The 20,983-nt window shown below is 40.6% G+C and overlaps 1 protein-coding gene across 2 annotated transcripts in view; it reads right to left on the bottom strand.

The window, feature by feature from the left end:
- Nucleotides 1-20,983, bottom strand: part of sema5ba (sema domain, seven thrombospondin repeats (type 1 and type 1-like), transmembrane domain (TM) and short cytoplasmic domain, (semaphorin) 5Ba) — a 241,737-nt gene that overhangs the window by 30,149 nt on the left and 190,605 nt on the right. For both annotated transcript variants that reach the window (XM_028022682.1, XM_028022681.1), the window contains exons 13-14: nt 1,790-1,907; nt 492-676 (exon numbers count right to left, since the gene is read on the bottom strand). In XM_028022682.1, the coding sequence (XP_027878483.1) occupies nt 492-676; nt 1,790-1,907 (303 nt within the window). The remainder of the gene's footprint in view (nt 1-491; nt 677-1,789; nt 1,908-20,983) is intronic.

The raw sequence follows: 20,983 nt of genomic DNA, 5'->3' as shown, positions 1-20,983 counted from the left end.
CTGACAGCTGTTGTAGCCCGTCTCTGAACAAGGTTTTTCCCATTCCTTCTTTTAGCATCTTACAGTGTGATTTTGGGCTAAACATGCCAGGAAAGCCAGACTTAAACATGTTGGAAGTTGCTTTGCATGTCCTCCACCTGTAAATTACTTTATGTATAGCGGAATGACTGATTTGAAATGCCTTTAAGAACTCTTTTAATCCGTTACCAGACTCACGACTTGCTACAGTCTTCTGAGGGCGTCAGTGTGCTCTTTAAATTTGATCATAATGTCCACGCTCACTTCAACAGTCAGGAGCCAATCTTAAGGTTTGAGCAGAGCAAATCTCCTTTACGATGCCAAGGAATGAGTTTCTAATTGTGTGCACTTAATTTGAGATGCGTGTGTGTGACTTTAAGCCATTTTAAGTGGGTATAACTTTGGAGATGTCCTAGTTTATAACTCAGCTCAAATTACATTACGACTGAAATAAACACATTTCTTCTTCTGACCTGGAGCAGTTTGAGACTTCGATGGTTGGCCCTTCACAGGTTTTGCCCCCGCACCGAGGGGCGGGGCTGTCGCATGATCTGGAGCGACACAAACACGAGCTCATGCCGTCCAGTGCATCCTCGTTGCTGCAGGCGTGCCACGGAGTCCAGGACCCGAAGCCGCCATCTATGGTCTGGTTCCGCAGCTGGAAGACAGGCATCATTCTCACGGTGCATCAGTGACAGAGTCTACTTGTCTTGTTATAAGTGAAGTAAATTTTCGAGGAATGAAAAAGCAACACAGGTTTTACAATTTACTTCGCTCAAGCTACTGATGAAAAACTTGCTTATTTGATATTGTTTTGTTTTTAAACTTGTAAAACAGATTAATTTTTCTTATAAAGCTGTCCTAAAGAATCTCAAAATCTTTCTTTTCTTTTTGAAAAAAAGAGAAAAAATCATAGAGAATAGCTTAGTTTTATCATTGCACACATTGCAAAAACATGCAATCTTACCAAGTATTTTTGTCTAATTTAAAATGCAAATATCTTAGTGAACTTCAATAAAGACAAAACTAATGCAAAAGTAACTTATCAGCAAGATATAGAAGTTTGTTTTGAGTAATAATTCCTTAGTCATGGTGAAAAGTATTTGTCTCATTAGCAGATTATTTCACCTAAAACATGTGTAAATTGTCTTGTAATAAGTAAATTTATCTGCCAACGGAAAAAATACGTTTTCACCAATATTAATATTTATTTAAAACAAGCTCTTTACGGAAGAGATACCTGTATATTAGTTTTCACTTATTTCAAGTGTAATAAGATAATTGGACTAGAAACAAGACTAAAATTATTTGGTAAGATTTGGTGTTTATTTGCAGTGCATTTACGTCCCAAATCATGAAACATTTGAATTTTCCTGTTTTATAATTTTTTGTTTATTTCTTTAATATGAAATCACATAATTGCCAAGAAACAGACACCAAGTAATTACAAAGAAAAACAATGTGAGTCCAGTTCATAAGCACAGTTCATTGGGCAGAGTAAACTAAGCTCCCACCTAGAAGGATGACAAGATGAGAAAGTCTCAAAAAGCTTAGGAAAACCTCATAATCCAACACATACTTCATGTGTTCAACATATGGCGGCTTCCTGACGTCTAGAGGCTCAGGGCCGCCACTGTTTATTGATATTTCAACAGGAGACAGACGCAGTGATGTAAACGCTGACGTGTGCAGAGATAAACAATCTGCTGAGTTTGGGCCGAACGACACAATGGATGCGTGCAGTAAACGCAGCGAGAGGGGTCGGCCTTACCGGACAAACGGTGATGTTCTGTTTCCACTGGCTCATGTTGGAGCTTTCCTCCAGCGTTGTGCATCTGCGCTGCCTGAAGTCCCAGCCGCAGTAGGGGTCCCTGGCCTCCAAGCATAGCCTGGAAAGACAAGTGAAGAAATGATAAAGGTTAACAAAAGGGAAGACAAACTATCTGCATCTGTTTTCCCTGTTTAAAAGTGAAACATTTATATTTATGTACAGGTAGTAAGAGATTTGGACATTATAAAAAGCTTTTCCAAAGTTTTCTTGTCTGACATTAAATTAGTGGCACGCAGCAATCTGCACATGTATTTATGACAAGATCCTTTGCAGTTTAGATGCAAAAAAACTCAAGAGTATCAATTTGATTTTTGACTGATTGGGTCTGGTTAGGATTTTGGGTCGTTTTTGTCTTTTCCCAAGTTTATAGTTTTAGATAATTTGTGCTCTCTGTTTTGATTACATCAATCTGTTCATAGTTTTTTCAGTTTATTTTCATTCCTTGTGTTTAGTTATTCTTTCGTCACCCTATTTGTTCACTCCTCTTTGTTCCTCTGCACCATCTCTTCCTCTCTCTCCCTCAGCTTGCCTTCCGCTCTCTCCTCACAGCTGCACCTTGTTTCCTAATTAGTACCAGTCCATTGTTCCAGCAATCAACATCCCACTATTTAGCCCCCTCTCCTTCAGTCACTCCTTGCTGTTGTTAACTTCAGAAACCCAGTTCCCGTTCGTTCCTGCCCCTTGCTCCCAATGTTCCTCCTCTTGCATTGCAAGTTCTTGTTTAAATTTTCTTTCATTAAAAAGTCACTATCAGCTCCTCACCTGTTTGTATGCCTTTGGGTTCCAATCAACACACTCATGATAACAATTGTGACAACAGTTAGCAAGTCCCACTGGTTTTCAAACTTGCAACTGGAATACAAGTTAGGGGAGATGAAATTCTCAGATCCAAGTTATGTTATCTGTAAATATTCAATGTGTATCATCGCTGGCCTGGGGGCCTTTGCATTGATTTGATTGGATTGCTTTGTTAGCTCTGCCCCTGCTTTGTGAAGCAGCTCCAATAACAATGTTATATTTTCATCATTATGTAATTTATTCACTTGTTCAGTGTCAAATTTCTTAGGAAAGAAGAAGAAAGCTGGTGAACGTGAAATCCTGGTGTAAGTCTAAATGTTTAGGCCGTATCTGTTGCGGATGCAGCGCAGAGATAAAAGAGCGTTAAACGAATGAAATGTTTCTCCCCTTTGCATTCATACCAACAACGCTACGCATGGTACATTACCCAAACAGTGATTAAATATTTGTGAGCTCCTCCAGTAAAACAGAGGCTTAATGACTGCTAATTAAATCCAAAGCTGTTAATGACGAGGCTAAGCCGCCAGAGCTGATCGGGATGCCTGAGGAACATCGAATAAAAGGAATCAACTGAATAACTCCTCTTCCTCTCAAAAGCTTCCCTTCGCTCTCTGCATTCCTCTCTCTATTTACCCTTTTTCCCTCTTTAAACTCACTAATTACAGAACTGCAGCTTTGCCCTCAATACCTCTGGAAAAAAAGAAAAAAGTTCTTGTTTCTTCTTTCCTGGCGCAGGCTCTCGCAGTTTATTTGGAGAGAGGCCTGTACTGGTCAGCCTGGAGACGGAGGAAAGGTCCGTGTGTTGCTGTTAGAGGTCCTCGTGCCAGCAGGGCTAGAGAGCCCTGGTGAACCCGAGGTCAGTTTACATCTAATAAAGACATAACGCCTTAGTCAGCACATCAGACAGGAATGAGGGAGCGCACACGTTCAGGGAGCGGCGATGCACAGCGAAGCCGGAATAAAGACAGCTTCCGTCTTGGCCAATTGTCTGTCACCTTGTGTGCGTGTCATTTTCCTTTTATGAAGTCACTCCATTACATCAACGCCGAGCGCCATCTCGGCAGCAAATGGAACAATAATCATAATGAGGTCGGCCGCGCATTCACACTTCAGTGAACATAATCGTTATTTTCCCGCGACGTCGGGAGGAGCTCGTCGCCGTTTCGGCTCAAGGTCGGCCATATTGCGTTCGCATTGACTTTGATGTCTGGTTCTGCTTCGTCATCACAGCCGAGGATTTCGTATTTGGCTTTCTGATTACCAACACACTCGACTATAGCACACGCCATTACAGGGTTCAGCTGAGCGTAAAAATTAATAAGTGCATAATTCAAGGATGGGGAAATTATTAAAGAAGGATGGTGGCAGGTCTATGACGCTTAGTAGCTTTCAGTGGGCCTGGAATCAGACTGAAGGGCTTCTGGTGTTAGGTGAAGATACATTTACATCGGAATTCACCAAAAAATGGCATTAATTAAAATAAAAATGGAAGTAGAAACACACAAATGAGTTTGAAAGAGATTTCACTTATTGCAGTGCAATTGTGAACGGGAATCAATAGTGGATCTCACTTTTCAAACAAATGCGTTACGTGTGATGCATCAGACAGAGCAGTAAATGTTTTGGATAGCGATTGCTTTAGGCAGAATGTTGACAAAGTGCCAGCATATTCCATAAAATTACATAACAGGGTTTCCCCCAGAGTATTATAAGCTGGCGGGCCTCCAGGCTTTACTTGTCCCCCCACTAGGGGCATCGTTTGCTTATTTTAAACTGGTCCGTCCATCCATCCATCCATCCATCCATCCATTTTCTGTTCACCCTTTGCCCCTAATGGGGTCGGGAGGGTTGCTGGTGTCTATCTCCAGCTACATTCCAGGCGAGAGGTGGGTTCACCCTGGACAGGTCGCCAGGCTGTTGCAGGGCAACACAGAGACATACAGGACAAACAACCATGCACACAGGGAGAATTTAGAGAGACCAATTAACCGGGCAGTCATGTTTTTGGACTGTGGGAGGAAGCCGGAGTACCCGGAGAGAACCCATGCATGCACAGGGAGAACATGCAAACTCCTAGCAGAAAGACCCCGGCCGGGAATCGAACCCAGGACCTTCTTGCTGCAGGGCAACAGTGCTACCAACTGCGCCACTGTGCAGCCCCTTTTTATACACCACTAACCATAAAGACGGATTAAGCTAGGTTCATAATTGACACACTAAACTGGGCATAAGTTCCCAAATTATGATGCCTGCTTATGGATGTAAGAAGTGTTGTAGCTTTTAACACAAAAACACACTGGACCGCTAATGGACCGCCCTAGTATCTCCTAACACCGGGCTTAGCAAATTATCTGGTGGAAACCTTGTTTCTCTCTTATAAACATGTCATAGTACTACTTTATGTACTACTATGACAAATTTTATTTTTTTTAATGTTTTGTCATAGTACTGCTTCTTCTTCTGCATATATTCTTGTGAATTTCTCTTGAGCTCAAGCCAGATCATCATTGTAAGCAAAAATTAAGACACTGTTTTACATTTTCTTCCACATATTTTGCAAAAAACGACTGGCCAAAAATAAATTCAACCTCAATCACAACTAGAGACATATTCTCTAGGAAAGACTGGTTGAAATAGATTATTCTACAATATATTGACTCAGAGGGGATAGAATACAAATTATCCCAATTTTCTAATTTTTATTTGTAAAATTCTTTAAAAAACAACAAAAAAACAACAACATATGTACTACTTTGTTCATAAAAATCCCCCCAAATAATGTAAAGTTTTGTAGAAAAGTTGATTGGTGAGAATACTTTTGCAAATCACTCCAGTCTGTCTCCGACAGTTTAGAGTTTCCATCAGAAACGACATGATCAGTTAAGAGAAATTGTAATCACTTATATACTGTTTATACATACAGCCTATGGGACAAAATAAAACTTTACAGCCATTTGATTTTCTTCAATCACTTCTTCCCCCAGAGCCCACTTTCAGCATTTAAAGGCTCAATAACGTAGCGATAAAAGATGTTACGCCATCATGTCCCTTTCTCTCTCCTCCTGACCTTTTCTCTTCAGCCAGCTCTTCCTGTCCTCGCTCAGCTAGTATTAAAGAGGAAATTTATTAGGTTAGCTTAAATTTTGGAAACAGCATGGCTCTCTTTTCCTCCTGTTAGCCGGGTCTCGAGCGGATGCCGTCACGGCTGGAAAAACAGACGGCGAGGCTCAATGACGTCACAGAGATACAGAGTTTAATTCAATAGAAAACACCGTATGAATTTAACAAGAAAACTTCAGAGTACAAAGAAGTACATTCTTTACCTGAGACAAAAGAATTAAAAAGAACAAAGGATCCTTTGGAGACAGCTGTTGCTTAAAAGCAAAACAGGGCAGTTGTCTGAATTTTTATTGTTGCGCATTCCCTTTTTCTAGTGAAGGCGTTTCTCTTTGTTAATATATGCAAATAGGGCGTACCCCTGTTTTGACCAACCAAGAGCTACCTTGGAAAAAACTTAGACCTTCCCCTGAGTTTTAATGACAAATATCAAGAGTCATTTTAGTTATTAAAGTTATAAGTTATTTTCACAAAACCTATCTTGCTCCTCTGCAGTCAGCTTCTCCCAAGATTTGAATGTTTGCTTTATCACAAACAATAATGAGATAGAAGTCTTTTTCAACCTGTAAAACATAACATTTAAATCATTCTCTTTTGATTCCGATATTGTCATAGTTAGTACATTTTCAAATACATTCGATTTACTAGATTAGTACTTGTAGCTTGGGTAATATACTTTAATCTAACACACTATTGCTACCAATATTAAAAAGGTATATCAGAAATTAAACCTTAAGTGTTCCCAAAATTCCTAAGTTGTGATCAACTCCAGATGCAACTCTGAGCTCCTGGGAAACCCCCAACCTCTGACCTGTGAGCCGGGGAAGATATTCTTTATGGCCTACTAATTTAAAGCCTTTCAAGAGCATAGTGTTTTATGGCTGCTCTAAGTTACAGCCTTGCCAGGAGACTGTTTATCTCTGATCGTTTACCTTGCATCAGCTTGTCCAAATAGGAATGTTGATCTACTTAAACGCACATGGCATTAGCTTAACTATATTAAACAATCAAAAATAGCCATATTTCCTTAACACTAGCCAAAAACAGTGATTGATTTTACCGCAGCACTGTAAAAGTCCATGTGGAGGAGAAGTCATAAGCAGAGAAAAGCTCATTTCTGAGACAGCTACTGTGAAGCCATGTCAACCAGGTTGAGAGATAAAGAAAGAGTCTACAAATATGGTGGATGGCAAGACCTATAAGAACGAGCATGCGAATGCGTGTAGCCGCCAGCTCCCCGAATAGCCTTTAAATATATGTTATAGGGGATATATTTGAACCGCAGATTCATGCCCACCTGGGAATCGCCTTGACACGTCAGACGATGGGGGGCTGCTATTTATTTCAGTGCCGCGGACACCCGATGGCACGCTATATCAAAACAGATGAGCCGGGCCATGTGGCCGGATAAATTCTGAAGCGAGCCGCTAAAACTCACCAGGCCGTTTAACAATGTGTCTGGAGTCTGGCATCGGAAGATTAATCTGCCGTTTTCGCTCTGGGTGTTTAATTGGCTTTTCGAATCGTTTGTGAGTGCTGTAAAATAAGTGTCTACTTTTATTACAGCGCCTTCAAAGACTAGACATAAAGCAACACTTCACCTTTAACGGCAGGAAGTCACGGGATGACTGCAAATATGAGCTGATAAATAATGGATCGTAGTCATTGATTATTAGCCGTAGGACCGGCAATGTTGGATCACTGTATGCTCAGCTGTCCAGAGAGTCAAACTCAGTTAAAAAACATATGTGCGCCTCTCTTCCTCTTTGCAAGAACCCAGTGTTTTGGAGAAAAATAAAAAAATCTCCTGCTGGCATTCTCAAGAGACCAGCACTCAGACTCTTCCAGCCCTCTCTGCAGGGCTGAGAGTTGGTCCCTGGAGCCTGTTTCTCCCCACTGAGCCGGCCGTTTGGGAAGTCTGCTCATGATTAACTGGAAACACGCTGAACTCCTGCTAGCGCTCAAAGCTAATACGTCCAATTAAGCCCAGTTAGGAACGGCCTGCAGAATGACGGGGCCGAGAAAGAGAATCGGGGGAAACAAAAGTGAGATGGCTGTCAGAGAGGAACCCCTGGGGAACGAGAATCACAGGAAACCAACAGGGAGGGAATGACCAAATAAGGCAATATGACTTACAGGTGGACATGTAAATTACATTTCCACTGTCTGTCAGGCATTAGAAAATAAAAGTGGTATATACGTACAACATGTTGTACTATCTGTACACACTGACTAGTTCACACTTTTGTAATTTGTAGTATAAATTATCGTAATCCTCCATTTTCTCGTCCTACTTAATTCATTTTTAATTTAGTAGTTTTGGCAAGCATCCCTCCCCCCCCATCAGTACATAAAAGTAATAATGGATTATCATTTTACTTTAATGTATGTAAAATGACAAATTATTGCTTGTTTCATTGGAAAACAGGCCATCTGGATATTCTTACATAGATCTAGACTGTAATATTTAATATGTCTTGTTTTTTTTTTTTTTGACAACAGATGAAATATCCCCAGAAAAGAAAAGAATGCAATGTGTTTCATGACCACACATTCAGAGTCAGAGTATTGATCATCTTGAATTATAGATATGTGTAAAACACCTGTTGGATAAATTGTATTTTTAGTAATTATCAAATATTCGTTGTATTATGTAGCCTTGTAGTTACATTTAGATAATGTTTCTGTGTGTTCATTAATTCTGATTTCTTCCTAATCCCTCCTTGGAAGAGGGAGGTGACAGATATTCTCAGCAGGACTCCCTGTGAAATGGAGGTGTTAGTTGTTCCTGGCTGAGTTTTACAACCCTAGAGGAAACTCTGCTTTGTTCTTTGTGCTACAAAGCCGTTGCTTTGAAGCTATACAACGTGTCCCATTCGACGCCGTGCCTGGAGCAAGAAGGATTTAGATTGTAGATAACATGTGTTTAGTTAGTGATTGTTATTTAGCACTGCAACTAAAATGCTTTGACCCCACCCTTTTAGAGTTGCAGTGCTCTCTGTGATAGGGTTCCTAAAATCAATAAAAAGAGAGGAGCGGGAGATGTGTTTTTCAGAGCGGTAGGAGATTTGTAACTGAAAGCACATCTCTGTCCGTTCTCCTCGCGAGAAACAAAGAATCTAACTCTCTTGTCTTTCCTGTGTTTGTTTAAAATTGTCTCTAATAGGTATTTAGACCTGACACACCTCTGCCATCATAAAGGTTAAAAACGTCTTTGCAGACAAAAGGAAGCTTAAAGAGCAGCGAGCTAGAGGTTAAGACCTAGCGCCTGTATGAATTTACGGAGAAAAAGGGGGAGAAGATTGAGAAAGCACCACAGAGAGAGTGAAACTGGAGGAGAGACCAAAAATGATTACACTGAGCCTCAGCCAGAACAAAGCCAGTAATAAAAGTAACAGCATTCTGGACCAGTAATAAATACATCCACTGTGTGAACACAATTTCTCTCTCTCGTCCCTAGCCTCCCGGCCGGCGAGGTGTTCCTGTGATTGGTCACACGGGCTTAGCAGCGGTGGGCTCCGGTAACCCGCTGGCAGCCGCGGCCGACAGTAAATTAGGTTTGCCGGGAGAGCGGCCCGCAAGCTGCACTCGCACAGAGACGGGCGGGCGGGGAGGTCCGCCGGTCCCGGGGCATCCTGCGGGAATCGCGCTGACGCGTAGAGAAAATCGGCGTTCCAGCGCGCAGCGTACACAGCAGTCGCCAAAAGAGACAAACACATAAAACATTTGTGCAGATGCTGAAAGTCAAACGAGACTTGGCCTCCTTAGCACACTGCTGCTGGGTCAATCCAGTCGTTAAACCCACTCTCTCTCTTGAAGAGCAACTTGAGTTAAAGCCCTGCAGGATGAAGGCAGCAGGACTTTTGTTTTTATCTTGTGGTGAAACTTGACGTTTTGAACCAAAGACTAAATTTATTCCACTTCACCCTGGTATCAGTCGGGTATATCTTTTTATTTATATGTTCCATTTTTTATTGGCTTTCAAAACTGTTAACTATATGATATATGCCTGATGAGGTATTGTTTTATGTTGTCACAATGTGAAGCACTTTGAACTGCCGTGTTGCTGAAATGTGCAATACAGTGAACCCTCGCTATAACGCGGTTCACCTTTCACAGCCTTGCTGCTTCGCGGGGATTTTTGTGCAGTTTTTTTTTTCACAGTGCATTGTGTTCTGCGTCCTGATTGGCTAAACAGTCTCCGTGCTTCTTCTCTACCTGTGTGCCAATAACGTTACGGTATTTAAATATACAGCTTGGCAAATTTTGGCAAATATTTTTGCCCAGAAGAAAAAAGAGCGACAACAACAACTACCGATAACAACTATGTTCTTCTCTAGAAAAAACACGCCTGCACCACAGGCTTCAGAAGAAAAAGCCACTGGAGAGTGAAGTCAGGCCGCAGCGTCACAGTCAGAGGAACAGTGAAATACGCCAGTCACAATTTGTCCTACTGTACTTCGTATTGACGACTAAAATGATTATTTTACTGTAGTTATTTGTAAGAAAGCTTTACATTCATTTAAAAAATGCTTGGGCCTGAAAACAGTTTTTGTTTCTTTGGTTTCAATGTGGAGCATTTAATTATGCTGTATAATAATTGTAAAAAATAAAGGTTACTACTTCACGGATTTCGCCTATCATGGGTTGTTTTTGGAACCCAACCTCCGCGAAATACGAGGGTTCGCTGTACAAATAAACTTAATTGATTGATTGATTGACTGACTTCCAATTGTTCATTCTAGTCATCAGTATCTTCCACATGGTTTCAAATTTTGATTTTTTTCACCACAAAGCAAATATGCAGTTCTGTGCCTAACACAATTTGTGCCTAATCTCTTTCAAACCAAAATGGAAGTGAGGAAAAGGCAATATTGGCTGAAAACACTTAAATATTTCACTTCTCAGAACTCCTTTACCATTACCGTATGTTGAAGTCAAAGAACAAATATGCCTTCATCACTTCCTCTACATTTCTTGGTTTTGACCTAAACAGAGCACGTTTATTGTAACATAGTAGGTTAAAGGTTTTAGAGGTCGCTCCACGAGATTATTTATGTTCTCCTAGAACTAAGATGCTGCACACATACTGTTAAGCTTTGGCGCCAATTTTAAGGCTATTTCCTCTCTCGAGTATTTTGATGTATTCAAACTGATCCATAATCTCTGGCTTGATTTTTTTAATAGGCCCAACAAAATAGCATAAGATTCATCTTTACCCCGTAGTGCCTGAGCCAGAGTGCTTCACAGTGTATGGAATGCAAAATATTGGTTTTATCGCTTGACAAGATGTTGCTCCATTTCTTACACCAGTCAGTGTGTTCCTTGGCAATGCTTAGTCCCTTTAAGTCTACGTTGTTTGTTCAACAATTGGACTGCTTGTTTGGCTTCGGTGAATCTGATTATTGGCTGAGTTTCTGCCACTTTTGCTACTCTTCAATCCATTATAGTAGTAGTTTTCAGTTTTCGTTCACATTTTCTGGTGCCTCGCTTCCATTTCAAAGCATGTGAGGGCTTTTAAGTGTCCTTTAGTGTTCTGCTTTTCTTTAAGCAAGCCTTGTCCAATAAAATTTTAATCAAAAATATTCATCTAACAATGTCTGGAACAAACCATTTTACTCAGAGAGGAATGCACTTGTTGTTGTGCAACACCCCCCCCCTCCTTTCTGTCTCTACTCTCTCACTCTCGTACTTCCTCTTCTGAGAGGGGAGATGTGCTACCAGCTCTCCGTCTAACGGGTAAGTTGAGTTTCCTAAATCTGCTGGGATTTACCCTGTACAGAACTGAAGTAAACTCTGTTTAAGCTGGTTTCGAGAAACGATTCGCCTGGTTATCTGACGGCCTACATCCAGGTGTCCCAACCTTCTTCCCCCTGTGAATTAGCCAGACTGAGCAGCCTGCAGCCAACTAGTTTCACAGAGCACACCTGTTAACGGTCGCTCGTTCTCTATTTTACAACTTGCATTTGTTATTGAACCAGGTAGGTTTTAGTGACTCGGGCGAGTCCCAAGGATGAGGTTTTAAATATGGGCTACCAGCAACCTAAAAACATTTTCCACCTCTTCCTCTCCAGAATCAAACATCACAGCTATTTTACAACCATCAAAGAACTTTAAGGTGACTCATTAACTGAATGTCCACAACATCTTTAGATTTTCTTTATGCTAAATATTTTATTAGTAAGGCATTTTTGCAAGGGTCAGTACAGCTTAATTCAGTAGCAGAAATAATCAAATAAGTAAAATCAATCATCTAGTCTATCTTTCCCTACTGCTGACACTGAGAACTAAAAAAGGAACCTTAGAGAGAGACGGACGGAGTTTGGTGTTTCGAACCCCAGACCTGGCTTGATGATGAAGAAGGTGCTGCAACAGGAGGAGGAAGTTGATCGACGAAGGCAGGGATCTCTGTAGGTCTGATGAGCTTCTTCTCCGCACGGATGCTGAGGTCACACAGGACTTGGTGCTGGCAGGAAAAAAGGCACCAGTTCTTCTTCTTTGTCTTTGCCTTTGTCTTTGTCTTCATCTTTGTCTTTGGGGTCTGAACCCAGCTGATGAGAGAAGTGCGATGTGAAGCCACAGGTTGTGGGCCGGACGGGTTGGTCCCCATGACCAGGACAGTCGTCGGCTCCGTGGCCCCGGCTCTTCTTCAGCTGCAGAGTTCTTTGTCCATCTCGATCTTGGCTCGAAGCTGCCTGGAGGATCCAACGCGCGGTCCTCTGCTGTTACTCAATCTGCTCCACCGTGTTGTCTCGTCTTCAGCGCCGCGAACTACGAACAGATGCTTCCTCAATTCAGCCCTCTTTTATACAATTCTCCACTATGTGTGTGTATGGCGAGCTTGGTCTACGTGATTTTCTGAACACCTGCTGATTCTTGTGCAAGACCTCGACTTGTGTAAGGCCCCGACGGCCCCCACCCTGTTTGCTGGGTCTTGCGAAAGTCCCATCCTTTCTCAGCTTGCGACATATCTTGTCAGCAGGGCCTCACTTATCATGCTGATTCTACAGCAGGGCCTCATCATGCTGATTCTAACGTTATAACTTTTCCTTGTTACAAATCTTTAACTACTGTATTAAAATCATTTTGAATTAAGGTTTTTAAATCATCTCAACATCATCTCAACTTTGATATTAGAATTAATCACATCTTTCTTACTATAAATCATTAAACATAATCATTACCCGATCGTAAAATTATCAATCATTACAGTGTTGTTACCATTTCAAATCATTATTCAAAATTACATTTGAAACATTTTTAGTGATTACTTATACACCTATTACCAATCATATTCATACATATTCAACTTAATTATTATTTTAATCAAACCACAAGATTGCTTAATTTCTCTCAGGCCTTCATGCACCTTTTCTCTGAAACGTTTACGTTGTTCAATCTGTTTCTAAATAAGGTGCTGATCATCTCTGCTTTCCTGTTAGTTCCCCTGTTTCCCTTCCTGTCACCTTTCACCTACCATCTACCTCCAACATATCAGTGATGTTTAATTGCAGTTTTACACCTTTTACACCATTTCAAGTTCAATGTCAAAATCACATTTATTTTCCTTAGCTTCTCTGATTTAGCATTCATTTATAATTTTATAACCATAACTTATTAATTATTCTTATTATAATCTTAATGTGAGTTATTACAGATGTTTTCTGAAAAGAAACCAAGAATAATCCATGATTCTAATTATTTGATACCAAAGTTACAGTTACTTGTTTTTCTTGTAAGTGTTCCCACAAATATAAGTGTAAGTATTATTACAAGTAAATCAATATTAATATAAGTATTTTACTTTGAATCTTATCAAATTACTCAAAAGGTTTAGATTTAATTCTTTAAAACTTTCATGCTTTAAAATAAGGAATAGTCTCAGCTATTTTTATAAATCTGCAGGCTGGAAACTTCCTCTTTTTCCAGGAAACCTGCTTTTCTTGTTTCATGAATCTCTCTGACTGACTATGATTTCTTATGATTAGATAGAAAAAAGTAGAATTAAAGCAAAGTTTGCATGAGACAAAAACAACACACACAACTAGATTTATTTTATTGACACTTAAGTCTACTGTTGGGCCTTGATGTCACTTGAGTGATTCATTTTAAAGATAACTTTATTTATTATTACTGTTAAACTTAAATCTCCAGCATGGGGAAGTGGGATGAGCTCGGATTTTCTTGACACACTATAGCCAGCATTTTCTATCTATGTCCTTAAATAAGTACTGCCTGTTTGTTAGCAGAGTGACTGGATCACGGTTGAGCCTTACATTGCTATTATTATCAGCAAACTCCTTTAAATGAATAAAATAATTAAACAAACAACAGCACCCATGTTATCAGTTTATTTGGTTTCTTATTCATTAACCCTTTAATACCAAGGTCTCAAATCTCTACCTGAATATTTTTGCTTATTTTATTATACGCAGTTCTTTAAATGTCCTGTGAGTAAATATATTTGCCCAGTTATCCATAACAACTGGAGCTTTCAATATCTAGCAAGTTATTTTCGCAATTTACCGTCTATTAAAAGAGTCTTTCATCAGATTACTTTCACTTCCTGCTACGGTGGAGGTGAAATTACCGTAATAACCCAATATTGGCTGGAAAGCGCAACGTCTCCCCTTTCAGAAACCGCTGGAATTTTTCACATAGCGCAACGTGTGGCGGGATTACGATACTGAAAGTTTGGCTGGATGGTCGCCGATCCATTCAGTCTGGAAGGGTTAAGATAAAATACCATTTTGTATCAGACATTCAGAATTTGGCTTCCCAAACCTGGACTTTCCATACCATGATTTGAGTCATAGTGTGAATGTGCATGCACTGTTCTTTTTTTTGCCACATATCGCAAGTTTATTTATTTCTATTTAAGTTAGAGAAGAAACCTTCCCCTGCCTAGTGCTGAAAGTGTTGGTGAAAGGTTTTTATTGGAGAGGAAGGAGGACAGACAGAGGCTGCTTCGATTTATTTATTTCAGTTTCTCCCTTTTGGGAGCAGAGTTTTACTAAAATCAGACAGGCACAGGAATCAGAACCGATGGCTGCAGAATTTCAGTGAATAGGGTAGAGTATAGTGGTTAGATTTGGGTTTTAATCAATGCTGTCAATCCATTAAAAATCAGATTAATTGCACTCTAACACTGTGATTAACCACTATTAATCAGTATGCTTAACATTGGGAACATGAAATGTAAAAATACAAAAAATGTTTAAAAAATGTTTTATTGTCTCAATAACCAGACATCTCAATTTTCCAGGTTTTTATATTCAGAAAGAAAAGTCATTTTGTTTCAATCTTAATTTAGAAATGTTTACTATAAACTGATTTTTCTTTGGTGGAAGTAAAATTCACCTTCGCAATAACTCGGCCACATGCTACCTTGGTTTAATCCAAACGTCCTTCACTGTGTTTGTTTTGTTTTGGTACCAGTGGCCTCTATTTGACTGTAATCTGACAGGAGAGAGCAGAGAGAATGTGCAAAAATCAAGCTAAGGAATTGTATTGTTGACTGCAGTACAAGACCGTATAACGCGTCACTTTGCACAAAACAACTCTACGTGGGAGAGCATCTTTTAGGTCAAAATCAGTAGTGCGATCAATCTGCATCATGTAATAAACATTTTAGATTAACTGCACGGATTAACACATTAGCAACGACTGCCCTAGTTTTAATAGTAATTAAATATTCTGACATGGATCCTTGCAAAACCAGTTTGGCCTCTGTCGTACGTTAATTAGATCTGGTGTGACAAAAATTCTGCTCATACTTATGTTGGATTTTTTCGGGACAATGCAAGTGAAGTGAAGTAAAAGATCTGATGAGCGCAGTCAGCATCACAGCACCGGCACACTCCTGAGGCCAAAATAAATCACTTACCTAACAGAGTGAGATGGAGAGATAGGAGCTGCGTGGAGGACAGAGTGGTGCTGTTAGCCAGAGGTGCCAATTGGCCGGGTCAAATGTAATTACCACAAATAGAGAACAGATACACAGTTATGTTCGCACACACACACACACACCCGCCCACAGAGTGTACACACACAAACCCACAAGCTGGGCCATTTGTCTGCAAGCTGCCACTAAAAGGATATAAATCAGTGGCAGATAAAGAGGTTTAGCAGCGGAAGAAAATACACTTGAGTTAAAAAGGATGATGCAAATCTCCATTCTGTGGTCTGTAAGGCTTGCCGGCACTGCTAAGATAACAGCGACTTTTAATATACTAAGCCATGAGTCAGCAAATAGACTTTAGGGATCGCTGTCTGACAAAAACCAACCGTCTGACCCAAACGGTCAGCGTCAGATAACAGGAAGTCAGGCAGGGTGTTCGAGAACCAACCAGAAGCAAGAGGACCTTGACATGAGCTGGAAGCTGATGAAACGCAAGTTCACTGTCACTCAGCGAAGCCAGTTTGACATCACCATAGAAACAGAAATGACTAACTAGGGCTGTTGTAAAAGAATATTTTAGTAATCGATTATTCTTATAATTAATTGAGTAATCAGGAGGAGAGAGAGAGAGATTTCCCGACCAAAACGCTGACTTGCATAGATTTACCAGCAGCGCTCCAGGAGGAGAAAGACTGTCGTACTTCTAGCATTGTGCCAGTCAATTTAAGAACTCTTATTTGTCCCCCCCCAAAAAACGATAAAAACACAGAAAATTGGACGCTAAGCTGCTAGCACTTAGCAACAACTCAGGCGGAAGTGAGAGCACTGCCCAACACAAATAATGACCCCGCCGGAACATGGTGCGCTAAATAATAAAACATAATTTAACGACCCTTCAAGGCAGATAAATTTTCCTCGAGGAATTGTAATGATTGAGGTACTTGAATCGTTACAGCGCTTTTACTAACCAAGAAAGACGCATCTGCTCCAGGATGGAGACCTTCCATCTTTACCCTTTACAATCGGACGAATCCAAGATGAAGGTACTTGGCCTCAAAGTGAAGCGTTCATACTAAGCAATAGTTGGCTAACTTTCCTGCATGGTAGTGGGAGCATCATGCTGTGGGTTGTTACTCTCTAGTGGTACCAATGTATTATGTTCAGGAAACATAAAGCAATAATAAGGAAAAGGGAAATTGACCGTTTTCTTCAACTTTTTTTTCTCAAATGAGATTGTTGAACCTGGAGACAATTTAATATTCCAACAGGATTTGAAGCTCACATTAAAAATATTTGACCGGAAACCAACTAATTTAAACAAGCTCTGACATCAACAATGTCATTTTTTATTACATGATTATTCCACTTGGAAGAAAACAACTTTAAAAGCCTCAAATCACTATGACATTTGTCGACAATGATGGCGTAAACGTCTGACTGACAAGGTACGTACACTGCAGTCTATCAAAATTCACTCTGCTCTTCAAAACAACGCAGCTCGCCTGTGAATAATGTCACGTTAATGTGGCTAAAGTATTTTGCCGGTGGAGAAAACGACGTGTGTGGCTGCCTTTCAGCTGCTGACGGATTTAAAAGCCGCGGAGAACATCCAGCTGTTCCTCAGTGTGTGAACGGGGACGCCGCATGTTTTCATTTAGGCAGGACGACCGCACACAATGCAGACGAGTCGGGCGGAAATCCATTCAGCTCATTCAGACAGCAGTACAATAACAGGAGCTGAATTAAGCGAAACAGTAGGTGGGACTTTGTCCAAATAAGTCTGAGTCGTGCGTCCCCGGAGAAACGACTGAATATCGGCGAACTGAAAAGAGAAAATTGTTGTCGACCTCTGCTCTAGTCGGTACTTGGTAAGGCAGGTAGTATTTTTCTATTTCAGCTCAGAATTGTATAACATCTCCTACAGTAATCATGTCTGCAGGATTAAACAGCGAGATAAAAAAAAAACTGACGGCTATCAGGTTAAGATTGGCTTGCTTTTTATGTCTTTTAAATAATTCCTCGCTATGACTGAATCTTGCGTTAGAAACACTGTGACCGGAAACCAACTAATTTAAACAAGCTCTGACATCAACAATGTAGCAGAAAATGTTACGGCAAACTACCTGAAATGCTTGTAGATCGTGTCACTATTGTTTCAAATCAGATGGCTTTCAGCTTTGCTTTGTCCTTGAAAATGTTAAAAGAAACATCTTCCTGCCCACCTAAGCTCTCTGTTAGAGCTGTTGTAAAAGAATATTTTAGTAATCGAGTACTCTATAGAATATTTTTACGATTGTCCGAGGAATCGGATCTCTATCTCTCTCTGTGCCATTCCTACCGTTCGCTCCAAAACCATGACAACGCGACTCCGGCGCCACAAAAGTTGTCGTACTCCAACCATTGCACCGCAAAATTCAATAATCCTTATTTGTTCCCAAACCCTGACAAAACGGCGCACAACTCAACACCATGCTGCTAGCACTTCCCAACAACTCATAGGCGGAGGTGAGAGCGCTGCCCACCATAAATAATGACCCGGGCGGAACACGGTGCGCTACATAATACAAGATAAATTAACAAAGCTTCGACGCAGATAACTTTTCCTCAAGGAATTTTAATAATCGAGGTACTCGAATCATTCGAGGAATCGGTTCAGTCCTACTCTCTGTAGCTTTTTTGGAAATATATGATATATTCAGAATTTGATGTTGTGAGCCGTATGACTTTTATAAACCATTAATATCAGCAAAGTCAGTCCTTCACAGCAGCAATAATGTCTACTGGAATGTGAGTTTTTTGTTCATTTCTTGTATCTGCAATCTGAAAATGACCTTTCAGGATTTTTGGAGTGATAGATAATCCCCTTGGTGACTTCAGATTAGATAATGCTCAAGGTTGATTCTAGTGACTTGTCAGAGACCAACACCAAAGAGGGTTACTACCTTCCTAGAACAACTCCAATCACAAAAACGCTAAAGCCGTTTATGCAAAGGTTTACTTAAAACCCTTTAAACCTTTAAGTCCTGAACGTAGCGCCAGCGATCCAGTAGAATTTGCAGTACCGTAATTCCACCACACTTTGCGCTATCTGAAAAATTCCTACAGTTTCTGAAAGGGGAGGCCTTATTCTTTCCAGTCAATATTGGGTTATTACGGTAATTTCACCCCCCGCCGAAGCAGGAAGTGAAAGTAATCTGATGAAAGACTCTTTCAGTAGATGGTAAATTGCGAAAGTAACTTGCTAGATATTGAAAGTTCCAGTTGTTATGGACAAATGGGCAAATATATTTACTCACAGGACATTTAAAGAACTGCATACAATTAAAATAAGCAAAAATATCCAGGCGGAGATTTAAAATTTAGGACATAAAAGGTTAAACTACCATCCATTTTTTTGCTTTGGAAGGTTGTTTTCAGTGAAACTCAGTAAGTTTTACAGCACAAAAATGCAGCTGATATTACCAAAAAAAACCAACAAAAGCCTCCTCTGGTCTGGTGAAATTGCTCTGAGAAACATCTTATATATCTAACAACTCAGCAAGCACAAAATACACCAACGCTATGGCTGAGGATTTTGGACGCCAGCAATGACTGACAACACATTTTTAGCTGTATGCCGTCAAAGATGAGGCACATGTTCATTATCTGTCTGCAATCATTTCATTCCACTTCAGAGTGAGGCTATGAACTGCTCTACTGCTCTGTCTTAGGCGTAGGTGTGTTTGTGTGCGTCAGTCATTTGCTGCGCCTACACCGTGGGCTCTGCTGTCAGCTGCGTTTCTGCACTTCCCCACTGTGGTCTGCGAGCACATGTGGATTTCTGACTCCAGGACTCTGGAGTTGGTCTGTCTTCTGGGAGAGTGCGCGCAATGCGTCTGAGCGGTGCTGGAGGAGACTCGAAGTGAGCCACGGTGCGGAGCAGAAAGGTGAGGGAGAAACAGGCGAAGTGAAAAGGAGCTGAACTGACAATATGTTGTCAAGTCACAGTCTAATGCGGCGAGGTGTCAGGCGAAAACATAAGACCGGGCCCTGTCACTGTTGCTGTGGGGGAGTGGGTAAGGTGTGTCGTGGAAAACTTTCGAGAAAAAGCTGCTGCTGAAGAAAATGTAAAGTTTTTAATCCATTAGCTTGTTAGAGATTTATATTGGCAACTTATAAATAAGGATAAATCACCAATCACATAGCATAAATCACCAATTGGTGATTTATGCTATGTAGACATAGATTTCACAAGGCCAGACAAGTGTGTTGTGTCTTTTCATTGTCCTGTTCTAGCAGGATATTTGACCATGTTCTATCCCTGCTTAAACGGGCAGCATTATGTGTTTTCCAGTCAAATTGTATCACTTTCTAGCACAATAAAGTAACTATGTCACCTTCAGTTGTTATAAAAATGCTGTATAAATTAAATATAACTGACAAGAAGATTTTGTAATTTAACGAAATTGGGCCTCTGTCTCTTTAAGAAAGTTCGGGTCTTTTTAAAACTTTGCCTTCAAGAAGTCATCACAACACAGCTCCTCTGTTAACCCTTTAATGATGGTTTTCTTAAAAGCGTCGCACTGAGACGTAATTTATATAATGAGCTCAGCAGATGCGCAGATCCACCAGGTGTTTGCTAATTGCTGCTGGCTAGTTTGAAGGAGCTGAGTGGGGGAGTCGTGGGATGCAGTGCTCTGTACTGCTGAAGCTCAGACACTTGGAAACTGCAGCTCGGAGGAGGAGTTTCATTACTGAAGGCGGAGCTAGGTCCACCCAGGTGTTTTGCTCAGCTGAATGGTTGCCATGGGAGATTAAAGGATTTCTCAAACATACATGAAAGAATCAAAGCAAAACACTCCAGGTATGTTTTTAAAGAGGCAATAACATTCTAACATAACGTAAAGCTCAAAAATGTTGATTTTACATAATTGTTTCTGCCCCTTTAAGAAAGGTATTCCCACAGCATCCTGCATCACCACCATGTTTCACTCTGCAGGCGATGTGCTCAGCATTCTGTTCATAGGCCCGAAACTTACATTTCGGTCATATCTGACCAGAGCACCTTCTTCCACATGTCTGCTGTATCCCCCTCTTGGCTTGTAACAAAACTGGTAACATGACTTGTTTTGGCTTCTGTTTTGCTACTCTTCTATAAAGGTTCGATTTGTAGAGCGCACAAACAACTGCTATCCTGTTGACGGACGTCTGAGCTAGAGATCTCTGCTCCTCCTTTAGAGTTATCGAGTTCTTCTTGGCTGTTTCTTTGATTAATACCCTGGCCTGTCAGTTTAGTAATCATGTCTTGGTTGGTTTAAGGTGGTTGATACTACTTTTAT

The sequence above is a fragment of the Xiphophorus couchianus genome, chromosome 7, assembly GCF_001444195.1.
Source record: "Xiphophorus couchianus chromosome 7, X_couchianus-1.0, whole genome shotgun sequence".
NCBI lineage: Eukaryota > Metazoa > Chordata > Actinopteri > Cyprinodontiformes > Poeciliidae > Xiphophorus > Xiphophorus couchianus.
This window is presented reverse-complemented; position numbering and strand designations above follow the sequence as displayed.